General features: G+C 43.4%; 2 protein-coding genes across 6 annotated transcripts in view; one reads left to right on the plus strand and one right to left on the minus strand.

Moving 5' to 3' along the window:
- The window catches only part of Dclk1 (doublecortin like kinase 1), a 309,605-nt gene that overhangs the window by 126,473 nt on the left and 169,567 nt on the right, over nt 1-13,565 (minus strand). The window lies entirely within an intron of this gene.
- Nucleotides 10,792-12,116, plus strand: LOC147005638 (uncharacterized). The gene has a single exon (XM_085835887.1). It carries the CDS (start codon nt 10,958-10,960, stop codon nt 12,059-12,061), a length of 1,104 nt encoding a protein of 367 aa, XP_085692013.1. The 5' UTR covers nt 10,792-10,957; the 3' UTR covers nt 12,062-12,116.

Genomic DNA, 13,565 nt, shown 5'->3' on the forward strand with positions numbered 1-13,565 from the left:
GAAGGTAAGTAAAAATATTTGCATCATGGTTTGCAATAAAAGGAATCTACAGGTATTACAGGCAATAGCTAACAGATAATCCATCTAAAAAATAGATTCAAAGCTGAAATTTGGAGAATAACCATCCAAACATGAAGTCAGATCAAACACAAAACCTTAATTTTCCAATGGCTTTGTTCTAATGGCTTTCAATAAACTCATTCTTTTGTCATTAAAAAAAGGCAGAGTGGGTTGCAATCCATTCCTGGTGTTAAAGGGCTAAGATCCTGATGCTTTCACTTCCTGAGTTCAATTTTTTGATTTAATCAACATATATTTGCTTGGTAACTGTGGTGGTTTGAATATGCTTGGCCCAGGTGAAGTAGTATTATTAGAAGGTGTGGCCTTGTTAAAATAGGCGTGGCCTTGTTGGAGGAAGTGTGTAGGTGGGCTTTGAGGGCTCCTATGATCAAGTTCCACCCAGTACAGAAAAGAGTCCCCTCCTGGATGCCTGCAGAAGAGAGCCTCCTTTTGACTGCCTTTAGATCAAGATGTAGAACTCTTAGCCACTTCTCTAGCACCGTCTACCTGCATCCTGCCATGACAACGGATTGCCATGACTCCGAATCTGTAAGTCAGCCCCAATTAAATGTTTGCCTTCATAAGAATTGCCTTGGTCATGGTGTCTCCTTGTAGCAATACAAACCCTTAACTGAGACAGTAAACATGACACTGAAGACAGAGCACCGAGCAAGATAGGGCAGCAGTACAAAGCCAGACACTTTGCCATGCTGACTGACTGACATATGACAGACTGTGAGAACAATGTCAACAATGAGAAGCCTTTCTTCTCTCACAGGCAGTTGCAAGGCTTTGTGAAGAAATCCACAAAAGCATTCTAAAATGGTGACAACCTACCACACATTCTCACATTCTACTAATTAGCTTACTTCTAATTTGTCAAAGGGCAGAGCATGTCTCATGGGGACTAGAGGGATGGTTCAGCTGTTAAGAGCACTAACTGCTCTTGGGGATGATCAGGGTTCAGTTCTCAGTACTGTCATAGTAACTGCATCTGTAGTTCCAGTTGTAGGGGACTTTGTGCCCTCTGCTGGCATCTGTGGGCACTGCATGTATGTGCTGCACATAAATTCATGCAAGCATACACATGTACAGTATATTGTATATTAAGATAATGTATAACAAAAGTAAATTATCTCTCTTGAGTTGTAGCCCTGTCTTTGTCTTAGGCAGATTTCTGAAGGATCACAACATTTACAACAGAGCTGGCACTAATTTTAACAGCTTCAGCATCCCACACAGTTAAAATCTTTGGATTTAGCAATTCAGTTCTTTCTTAAGTAGAGAATTCTTGGTTCAAATCATCTTCAGAGCCAAATACATAGACAGATGCTATTTGGTTGCTCTGACAGATAGAAAGGGCTGCTTTTCCAGTTGCATACCCTGAAGCTCATGTTTGACCTCTAGGGAGCCTGAGTCATTTTGAAAACCACTCCATTCCTATGGTTGAATTTTTACTTTGAGCCACTCAGGCTAGACTTCCATCTTGATTCCACTAGAAGCCCTTCTTCCAACCTCACTTTCTGACTTCATGTACCATTGCACTGTGTATAGTGGGGACTTCATAACTTTACCCAAGGAAAGTTCTTAGCACACAGCCTGGAAGGTACAGAACAGACTTACTAATTAGCATCAATATTTTTCTACCCTTATGTGATTGGCTTTCATAAACTATTGCATTCCACATGTCCTTGCCCCATTTCAAGCTTTATAACACATTTGCTATTATATGCCAAGTAAATGACACATCACTTATCCTGTAATGGATGAATGACTGTAGGTATGGGTATGGGTGGCTATTTCATTATGTCTGTGTCTTGGTTAGGGTTTCCATTGCTGTGAAGACCATGACCAAGGCATCTCTTACAAAGTATAACCTTTAATTGGCTTCAGAGGTTTAGTTCATTATCATCAAGGCAGGAAACATGGCAGCATGCAAGCAGGCATAGCTCTGGAGGAGCTGAGAGTTCTACATCTTGTTCCAAAGGCAAATGGGAGAAGACTGGCTTCTAGGCAGCTAGGAGGAAGGTCTCTCAAAGCTCACTCCCACAGTGACAAATTTCCTCCAACAAGGCCACTCCTCCTAATAGTGCCACTCTCAAGACCAAGCATATTCAAACTACCACTGCAACTATATTTAGAGCTATACAGATGACACCACACTCCACCAGCCCATCAGTGGAGTTTAGCACCCCACTAACCTGCTGTCACATGTCCAGGCTTTTGTCATACAAAATAACTATGCATAGAGCATGAGACAAAGACCAACTATATAAAGTGTGTGAGGATATATGCGTTGATTGTTGTCCAGTTAGCACAAAGTAGAATTGTCTGAGGAGGGGGAGCCTTAATTGAAATAATGCCCCATCAGATTGTCCTTTAGGCAAGACTATTGATCATTTTATTGATTGATGATTAATGTGGGAGGGCCCAGCCAACTGTGGGCGATTCCATCTCTAGATAGGTGGTCCCAGGTTGTATAAGAAAGCAGGCTGCGCAAGCCATGAAGAGCAAGCCAGCAAGCAGCATTGTGGTGGTCCCTGTTTCAGTTTCTACCTCCGTGTTCCTGCCCTAACATCTTTCAGGGATGGAGTGTAACCTGCAACATGAAATAAACCCATTGTCACAGCAACAGAGACCCAACTAAGACAATATATAAATATGACAGGCAAAATGCCTAAAAGAAGAAATTGCCCACAACCCCAAGTCATGTGTGCTCCAACTATACCATGAGTAGCAAGAACAAATATATTAACCAGTAGGAAAAGCTGGTAGAATTCCTGAGGAAGGAGGCTTGAAGTGGGAGGGAAAAGGCCTATAATCTCTATATCTGGGATAGGGATGATGGAGAAAGCCTGTGGCCTTTACAGAAAGGTTCGTAAGAGACAAGACTGAATTCAGAGAAAGCAACACCAGTTCACTGAAAGTTTCCTGAATGCGATTCTAGTGTCTGCTTTAGAAAGAACTGGAACAGGAAGAGTCAGAAGGGGGGACATCAGGACATTTGCTCCGGGGCTCCACCCAGTACCCACAGCCACACAAAAGCTGACTGTATCTTGCTCCCACTTCCTCCTACCCCCTCCTGATCCCCTTGTGTACTTCAGTATCATCCAATGAAAGGCAAGCGAGGAGACAGCCTGTCATCCCTCAGGCATTGCTACCCTGCCCATACCACATTCACTAAGGCGCCATGACACTAATCTCTGCTTGCAAAGGTTTAATTCTATTCACCAACATCTGCTCCTGCAGCCAGCTATCCAAAGAGTGTTCTCAGCACCTCTATGACAGTTTCAACTACCACCTTCCACACCCCTTGGGTTCCTCCAACCAATTCTTAGCTCTCTTTTCAAAGACATCTTTTCAAAAATGTTCATGGGATCATGTCAAACATTCCCCATAGCCCCAGGATATTCCAAGTCTATATAGCAGCTTGTCACCACCACCACCCCCTCCCCCGTACCTCCCTTCTTCTCTTGATGCCATTCTTCCTTATCCATTCTGGGTTCCTCTCAGTTCCTTCACAGTCTGGTATTCAAGAATGTGTATCTTTCATTAAAATCACCTTCCTTTTATCCCACATCCATCCTGACACCATGCCACACCTACACTCACAAACATGCCAAGTCATCCTGCCCCACCTCAGTGGCCTGGTTAACACCTCCTGTTCCTGTAGGTTTTATAGCTTAGAATCAGCTTCCTGTGAGAAGCCTTTCCTACATTCACACCTTATAGCCACAGTGCATGGTCTCCCAACCACCTGTAATTCTTTCTTCATGGCCTAGATCACTGCTGTTTTTCAATGTCTGCATCTCACACTAGAGCTGATAGTTGGTCCACCGGGCAATGACCATGACTACTTTGTATGAAATGTGCAGCAGTTGGCATTGGCCAGAGTAGATGCTCAACAAATATCTGTAAAATGAACCAACAGCGGAATTAAGATCACTTAAGTGCCCCCTGTAGTTCAGAGAATAAAAGAAGGACTGGAAGATGAGGGACCCTGAGGGGTTTTCCAGTCCCAAATCCTTCTCCTTACAGTTTCCCCTTCCCACCTGGTGTCAAGGCTAGGCCAAGTTCCATTCTCCAGCATTCTTGAGTAAAAATATTCTCAGAATGTACTAATAGTCACCTGACCCTCTGGAAAGTCTCAGATAGAGTTCAATCAAATTTATGTGTCATGCTTGCTAGCCAATAGATTTAAAAGTCAATATGCTAAGCCAATAAGTTTGAAATGTAACCTTGCTGATGTAACCTGTGCCCCTAAAAAGTATTAAAACTCCTTGTAATAACCATTCAGGGTTGCCTTCTCACCACTCACCTCAAGGGACTGATTGAGGGTTGACCAGAAAATAAACCTCTTGATTTTGCATCGATTTGCATCTAGGTGTCTCCCTTGGGGGCATCTCGAAGTAAGTACCACTGACCCAGAGTTGGGGTCCTACAGAGACATTTGAGAAACCACAGTTGGCACTGATAAATGTAAAAAGCAACCAGAAAACAGGAGTGCATCTGCCAAAGGCACAGGCAGATAGTTGTACCAGAAACATACTTTTTAAATTTTAAGTATAAATGGACGGAGACATACAGGGGTCAGAATGCTCCCTATACCAACGATGATGATGAGTCCTGCACAACCAAAAAGTTAACCAAAGCCAGAAAACTTGCTCACTCCTTGAAACATACCCAAATACGGTATGGTTCTTTAAATTATGACTTGTACTGAATCTATTTTAATTTCAAACATTTTCCCTTAAGATAAGTATGAGAAAAAATGACTGGAAGAATAAATCACACTTTATGAAATAAGTATTAGGTACTATAATATGACAGCCTTGGACACAGTGAATAACTGCTAGACATTTTCCAGAGTGAAAGCAACTTGCTTCAGACCTCTGCTGCCTACCACTTCCCTCAACCCATAGACACCTTGAAGAAAGGGCCCACATCACCACACAGGACCAAGCTTAGAGCAGAACGGGCAGCAAGTGGTGGCTAGAGATTGATTGACCATCTTATAGATACAGAAGCATGTACTAGCTGAAGGTCAGATCTTGATTCTGAGTCTGTTCTTCAATTGTTCGACAGAACTAAAAGTCTTTGTGTGCAAGGTGGCCATGAAGACTGTGGGAAACAACACACAGAGTCATTTTTCTTTTTTTTTTTTTTCATTTTTTTATTAGGTATTTAGCTCATTTACATTTCCAATGCTATACCAAAAGTCCCCCATACCCCCCCACTCCCCTACCCACCCACTCCCCCTTTTTGGCCCTGGTGTTCCCCTGTACTGGGGCATATAAAGTTTGCAAGTCCAGTGGGCCTCTCTTTCAAGTGATGGCCTATTAGGCCATCTTTTGATACATATGCAGCTAGAGACAAGAGCTCTGGGGTACTGGTTAGTTCATATTGTTGTTCCACCTATAGGGTTGCAGTTCCCTTTAGTTCCTTGGGTGCTTTCTCTAGCTCCTCCATTGGGGGCCCTGAGATCCATTCAATAGCTGACTGTGAGCATCCACTTCTGTGTTTGCTAGGCCCTGGCATAGTCTCACAAGAGACAGCTATATCTGGGTCCTTTCAGCAAAATCTTGCTAGTGTATACAATGGTGCCAGCGTTTGGAAGCTGATCATGGGATGGATCTCTGGATATGGCAATCACTAGATGGTCCATCCTTTTGTCACACTTCCAAATTTTGTCTCTGTAACTCCTTCCATGGGTGTTTTGTTCCCTATTCTAAGAAGGGGCAAAGTATCCACACTTTGGTCTTCATTCTCTTGAGTTTAATGTGTTTAGCAAATTGTATCTTATATCTTGGGTATCCTAAGTTTCTGGGCTAATATCCACTTATCAGTGAGTACATATTGTGAGAGTTCCTTTGTGAATATGTTACCTCACTCAGAATGATGCCCTCCAGATCCATCCATTTGCCTAGGAATTTCATAAATTCATTCCTTTTAATAGCTGAGTAGTACTCCATTGTGTAAATGTACCACATTTTCTGTATCCATTCCTCTGTTGAGGGGCATCTGGGTTCTTTCCAGTTTCTGGCTATTATAAATAAGGCTGCTATGAACATAGTGGAGCATTGTGTCCTTCTTACCGGTTGGGACATCTTCTGGATATATGCCCAGGAGAGGTATTGCTGGATCCTCAGGTAGTACTATGTCCAATTTTCTGAGGAACCACCAGACTGATTTCCAGAGTGGTTGTACAAGCTTGCAATCCCACCAACAATGGAGGAGTGTTCCTCTTTCTCCACATCCTCGCCAGCATCTGCTGTCACCTGAATTTTTGATCTTAGCCATTCTGACTGGTGTGAGGTGGAATCTCAGGGTTGTTTTGATTTGCATTTCCCTGATGATTAAGGATGTTGAACATTTTTTCAGGTGCTTCTCTGCCATTCGGTATTCCTCAGGTGAGAATTCTTTGTTCAGTTCTGAGCCCCATTTTTTAATGGGGTTATTTGATTTTCTGGAGTCCACCTTCTTGAGTTCTTTATATATAGGATATTAGTCCCCTATCCGATTTGGGATAGGTAAAGATCCTTTCCCAATCTGTTGGTGGTCTTTTCAACGGGTAAAGAACACAACTGCATACTGCCCCTCATTCTTATGTGGGGCTGTGATAGACAGCCTATTTTGGTTGAATGAGGCTTGCTCTGAAGACCCAGTAGAAAACTCTACAAGGGACAGAAAAGTGAGCCATGTTCCCAGAGTCAGGTGCATGACACCACAGAGCCCCCAACTCCATAATTCTGTGACTATAAGTCACTCAGACAATGTCCCAAGCATCTGGCATTCTGGCTAGACTCCACCCCCACAATTTCCTGACTATAGCCAGGCATGCTCCTCCTGACAGTAACCTGATAGCCCAGCCCACTATAAAAGGGGCTGCTTGGCCCCTCCTCACTCTCTAAGCTCTCACTTTTTAAAAACTCTCATCTCTAGTCCTCCTTCTCTCTCTCTCTTCACCCCCTCCATGTAATCATGGCCAGCCTCTCTCTCTCTTTCTACCTTCTCTCTTTCTCCCTGCCTTTCTGCAATAAAGCTCTAAAACCATAGACTGTCTCTGCTTGAACAATGGGATAGTCTTTCCCCTAATGAGCCATGTCTAACTTCCCGAGGGAAGGCCTTCCTAAGCTCCAGCCATGGACTGGATCAAGGACTCTCTTCTGCATGGGAACCTCCCAGTGCCTCCCTCTCCCCCTGCCCTCTCCTCCCTTTGGCCCCAGGGCTGACCAAGCCGCCCCCAGGGGTCCCCATTCTGTTCTCAGAGATGTCTGGGATGCCCGAGGCTGAGAACATGGTACTTAGAGACTGCCCCTTGTTCACTACCCACTGAGCTGGGGCCAGTGGATTCACACAGCCAGACACCCACCCAGAGCCATGTGGAAAGCATGTGGCAGTCCTTCTGCATCCACCGGCCCAGAGCACCAGAACTCTGGCGGGTGTTTTTTTTTCCCACTCCCCCTTTATTCCCCCAAGCTCCCTACCCTGAATTGTAATGCACTGGAATTTCAGCACTGGATGTAAAGGGAGGAAGTCAGGATGCTAGTGCATATTCACTAGTAGAGTGATCTGAGTAGAGGACTCTGCCAGATGCTGTGTGTGTGTGTGTGTGTGTGTTTCCAGTCCTCATGGTAACCCTAATGAGTAACTTAGCTTGGAATTGTTAGACACTTCAACAAAGTCATAGAATGTCAAGGGGACAAGCTGCACTAGAGTAAATGACCTCAGGCTGATTGTCATCACAGGGTACCTTGTCATCACAGGATACCTTTAATCTCATATTGTTACAACTGCTTGTTTTTGTTTAACTAAGATTTAACGGTTGCTTAGTATGTTAGGCACAACTCTGAGATTTTGAATCATGGTAACAAAGATATGAGATCTGACGTACAGCACATAGCTCGATGGCAGATAGAGATTTAAATAACTACATCCTACGATATACCGTATGTCTAATAAAACAGGGATGTTAAGCTTGGGGAAGACTATGACAGGGGACACTGGGGTGGTTCAGTGGGTTGGGAATAAAGACAATGAAGATGATAATGGTAACAATTTATATTAAGTGACACCAGGCTATACTCTAAATTTCTCATATTCATAAATTCACTACTTTAGCATAGGTAAATAACTTGTCACATTTGTGCTCTTATTCAACATCCAGTGGATGTCACTGTGTACTTGGGATACTATACTGAGTTAAAGGACCAGCTTATCGAGCTTTCAGGGGAATTCATTAATGATGTTTTTTACTGTCTCTGTTTTTAAGTGAGAGAAGGAGGAGGACTGGAGAAGTAAGTATTGAGCGTCTTTGCCTAGCATGCAAGAGGTCCTGGGTTCAATGCCTAATGCTGAAAAACCCAGGAAAGAATAAAATACAGAACCAATGAAACATTTGGGTTTTTGAAAAGATGAACAAGGTCAACAAAGCCTTAGTCAACCAAGCAGAAGAGAGAGAGAAGACCCAAAGTAATAAACTTAGAGATGAAAAGGGAGACAGTACAACAGATGCCATGGGATTTGGGCCATTATGGTATACTTTGAAAACTCATATAGAAAAAAAAGAGTTTAAAACCTAGATAAAACAGGTATGTTTCCAGACATATATTATCTACAAAATTAAATCAAATGAATATAAACAATTTCAATAGATTACAATGAACAATGTAATTGAAATAGTAATAAAGAAATTAGTCTCCCAACTAAAAAAGTCCAGGGTAAGACAAATTCATTACACCAGTAGCTATCAAGAAAAAATGGCACAGATTGGACTTGATGTATTTTTTAAAAATGAAGACAATAAGTTGAGTGGATATGGAAGGGATATGGATCTGGGAGGGCTTAGGAGAGGGGCAAATGTGACCAAAGCTATTACAACCTGTAGAGTTCTCAATAAATGAATAAGAACTTTTCTAAAAGCTGATATCAAATGCTGGAAAGGGTGAGAGCCAGGAAAGGAACCCTTATGGTGCTGAAGGGAATGTCGATTAGGGAATGGGGATTAGTTCAGACACTATGGAAATCAATCTGATGAATTCCTCAAAACCACTAAACAGAGAACTATCATGGAACGTGTCTATACCACACAGGTGAAAAGACCCACAGGAACCTATGTAGGTAAATACCAGAGACAGCTGCTCATGCATGTTTATCACCATGATATTTATTATATTTAAGTTGTGAAAATAGTCTACGTGTCTATCAAAAGATGAATGGACAAAGAAACACAATACACACACACACAGGCGTTTTATTCAGCTGTAAAGAGGAGTGAAACAATGGTTAATGTCATTTTCCAAGAAAATGGATAGAAGTGGAAACATTAAGTGAAATGAACTCCACCCAGACAAGTATTGTTCTCTAATTGTAGCACACATACACCCAGACACACACACACAAACATACAACATGAATGTACAAGCATGACAATCTGGGGAAAGGGAGAGGAAAGAGAGGTGGTGGGATAGTGGAGTAAATATGGCTGAAGTTCGGCATATACTTGAATAGAAGTGTCCTTATGAAATCCGTCACTATGTACCGTGAATACATACCGATAAAATTTAAAACTGTAAAAGCGCAAAATAAATAAACAGGAGGAAATTAAATAAAAGAGAAGTCAAAGCTGTGTTCTAGGACATAGAACTTGCTACTGGACCTGCAACTCTGGAGCAGGTTGGCATGGCTTTGCTGTTGGTCTCTGCAGTCTTTCTTGGGTTAGTTGGGAGGTTTTTTTTTTTTTAGCTTGGGTGCTATGAAGGAGACAGAGTCACACAGAGGCAGTATTCTTTTTATGCTTTCTGGTCACAGGAACCCAAGCTAGTCCCCTCCTGACTCCTGTACTGACTTTTAAGAAAGACCCAAAAGAAACCCTTCCCCTCCTCCAGGTCATTAATGTCAGGTGTTCTGTCACTGCGAGGAGAACACCAACAGATTGGCTCACGAGAGCATTTCTTTACTTGTGTTATATCTCTTTCACTGAACCAATTCTGTGAAGGCCATGCAGCCTAACACAGTGTATATAAGTGATTATCAACTGGTGGGTGGCAACCCCTTTGGAGGTTAAATGATCTTTTCACAGGGGTCACCCAAGACCATCAGAAAACTCATACATTTATATTAAAATTCATAACAGTAGCAAAGTTACGGTTATGAAGTAGGCGTGAAAACAATTTTATGGTTGGGGGGTCACCACACCATGAGGAACTGTATTAAAGGGTCAGGGCATTAGGAAGATTGAGGACCACTGCTCACATGAAAGCCCTGCCCATCAAGAATCGTGTAACTTTGTCAGAAAACTAACTCAGTGCAATGTGGTTAGTGGCACTAAGCATGTGAGACGACACATCTAATAGACTCCAGCTAGGGTCTCAGACTTTGTGTACGGCAAGGTATCTGGAAAGCCACTGTCCCGGACACTACCATCCCCTTCCCTCTGGCTTTCTGTTTACTAGCCATCTGTTGCTGGAGTTGCCATGTCTCTATCCTGCTATGCATATTACCTGTGCAAAGGTGCATTTCCCAAATGACACCATGTCTAAAATCATTACACAGGAAGTAGAGGATGGCCACACCTACCACACCATAGAGATGGCATGGCTAGAGAGTAAAGAATGGATTGTTGGCTGGCCATCATTCCAGAGTATTATTATGACTCCAAAGAATTAATTTGGTTCCAAACCTCCAGCAATGATGATAGAGGATAAAAACCAGAATCTAGAGAGAGCCAGCTACGAAGTTAGGGGTACCGGACACATGCAAATAGAAACAATAGATAGCCAAACAGTGGGACCTGACCTATGTGGGATGAGTTCTGGGAAGGGCAAAGCCATGGTCCTAGGACGATTAGAGGAGGCAAGATCCTGAGGGCAGGACTTCCACAACTCAGGAAGCAACTATGAACTCCCAAAGACCCGGAGTCCAAGTTGTATGTCCAGCTGTAAGTGCTTATTTGATGGTGGAGAAAATGAAATGGCTTCTAGCTGTCCCAGACAGAACTAAGGTGCCTTGCAACTTCCAAGATAGCTTGGTAGGGTTGAGTGAACACCAGACAAGCTGGGATGACCTCACTCATGATTACTACCAGACATCTAAACATCAGAAGCTTCAAAGCATTGTTGGGAAGAGAAAAAATCTTAACCCTAGCATTTATACTTCAGCAGTAGCTCCCCATCCACTTCGGAGGGGCCGTAGTGAGTGCTCATATTCAAGAAGCACGATGACTAAAGACCGTAGACGTTCCTTTCCATCGGCCCCACATGCAACTAGCCTAGATAAGTATTCTCAGTCACAGACGTTCATGGACTTCCACAAGTCAGAAGTGGGGCCAACCCAGAAGCTGTGTAAAAATGTGAAAGAAACTCAGGTAGCCCTGGAGCAGCTGGAGGACACTAGGCAGCTTCAGGAGCCAAAGGTACTGGCTCAGGCTGAAAAATCCTTCCTAGGATGCCTAATAAAAAACCATAACCGACATAAGAAGCCAAGGAAGGGCTGTGTAGCCTCAGGATACATAAAGGAAGACCTTCAGTTCCTGGACAAAATGGACCACATTGACCCCGAACATTCTCTGCAGACACTGATTGGGCAAATGGAGTTAAATGAACCAGAAGTTCTGCCGAGGGTGCCGATGGAAGAGACAAAGCCAAAATCAGCCCCGGAGAAGACCCAGGCCTGGGAGTTGTCGGTAGCAAAGGAGAGTGAGTCTAAGTTCAACCCTGCCATCAACAAAGAGAACCAGAAGTTATGGAAGAAATTAGAACGACTTGCTCAAGATTATTATAGAGTGGAAGAGACAAGGAAGCAGATGCTGAGGCAAAAGCAAGAGCTGAAGGACCAACGCTGGGACTCGGTGATCCGCGGAACATCAATAAGGCTGGCATGGCGGGAGCATAAGCAACGATGCCCCAAAGAACGGGAAAGGCTCAAGAGCTCAATGAGCAGTCCCCAGCACCCTATGATAAGAATAATTCTGAATCAATCCCCACAACACCAGATGCAGTAAGAATAACAGAGGAAATCCATTTAGACCCGAGTGAGCAAAACACTTTACAGCTGCCTTCTGGGAACTGTGCAGCAGCCAAAGCTGGGCTGGAAAACCTTGAGCCCATCTCATTGAAGACAGACCTGAAAAAGACTCGGCTTTGTTGCTTCTATCTCAAGGGCACCGTGACAATGAACTCAAGGTTTCAGGATACCTGAAAATGGCCTGTTAAGGTCACATTTTGGTCTGGTTCAGAAGGAATTGGATACCCAGTGAACTCTGGAACAGTCTCAGGTATAACCAGCCTCATTATTGTGCCACTGTTCCTAAAACTGTGCAAAGGGTGTCTGAGTCACCAGGGAGAAGCCAGGGCTTTGGTGGGCTGCCCTAGGCTGGAGGGGCAGTCAGAAGCAGGAGACCTTGGGTCCTGTGGGTGTTGAAATGTCATGAGACATCAGTGAGGGGTATAGATGCTACAAGAAAAATGACAAAGCTGGTGGCCCAAACATAAAGGGCACAGGCTGGCTCAGTCTGCTGATTCATCAGTGACTCAGCATCTGTAAGCTGGCTGCACAGCCCAATTGTATTTTGGAAAAGGGCAGTAAGATAAATTTCCAAAAAGCCTCTGTGTTCTCCTCTGCCATCAACGACAGAAAGAACAATCACCAGCAATAACAGTTACACAGAGGCCAAACTTTCATATTAATTAAAAGTCGTGTAAGATATAGCTTGGCCAATTTGTCAATCACCGGGGGCTATAATTGGCCCCAGTAAGAGACAGCTTCAAGCCAAAGACAATGTGGCGCCTCACTAGCAGATCAAAGTTCACATTCTGGTTCTGCCATGCGCAACATATGCAATATGGGAGGTCACATTATCTTTTTACTACACCTTGAGAAAGCTAGCTCTGTATCAAATGCAGGAACGCATGCTGGTTTTCAGGACATAGTGGATGTTCAAGAAAGGACAAGAGCAACCTTCATAAGAATAACAACATGTTCTTGCTGTGGACTTCTTTCTACTGTGATTGCTGAAATCAAGGTGTTAGATGTAAGCCTCCTTCCTGTTCTGGAAAGTGACTAATTCTGTGAAGAATGCCCAGGAAGGAAGAAAAGATTCTTTGGGGATATTACAACAAATCCATGGTATTTCGATGCTAACACCCTTGAGACAACCGAGAGACAAAGGCAGAACAAATGCATGGCCTAGCATGACCTGTTCCAGCAAAGGAGAGGGAACTGTGGAGGAAGTCTGAGAGAACTAACTGGTAAGGAAGTGAGGATAGCAACTGGGAACATCCACTCTTTATTTATGTGTCACAACTGAACTGCTCTGACCTCAATTTCTTCTCCAAATACTAGTCTTTAGGTTTCCAACATGTTCTTAAAGGCTCTTGATATGTGCGGTCCCTTTATCTTAAGATCTCCACATCTTAATGGCAGATCTAAAGTCTGGAGTCATTTGGATAGGAGAAAAATGTTAGAACTCTTTTATCTTTTCCTTTTTCTCATCACTCCCTTTAGTC

The sequence above is a fragment of the Mus caroli genome, unplaced genomic scaffold (assembly GCF_978045245.1).
Source record: "Mus caroli unplaced genomic scaffold, Mus_caroli_1 scaffold_3, whole genome shotgun sequence".
Lineage (NCBI taxonomy): Eukaryota > Metazoa > Chordata > Mammalia > Rodentia > Muridae > Mus > Mus caroli.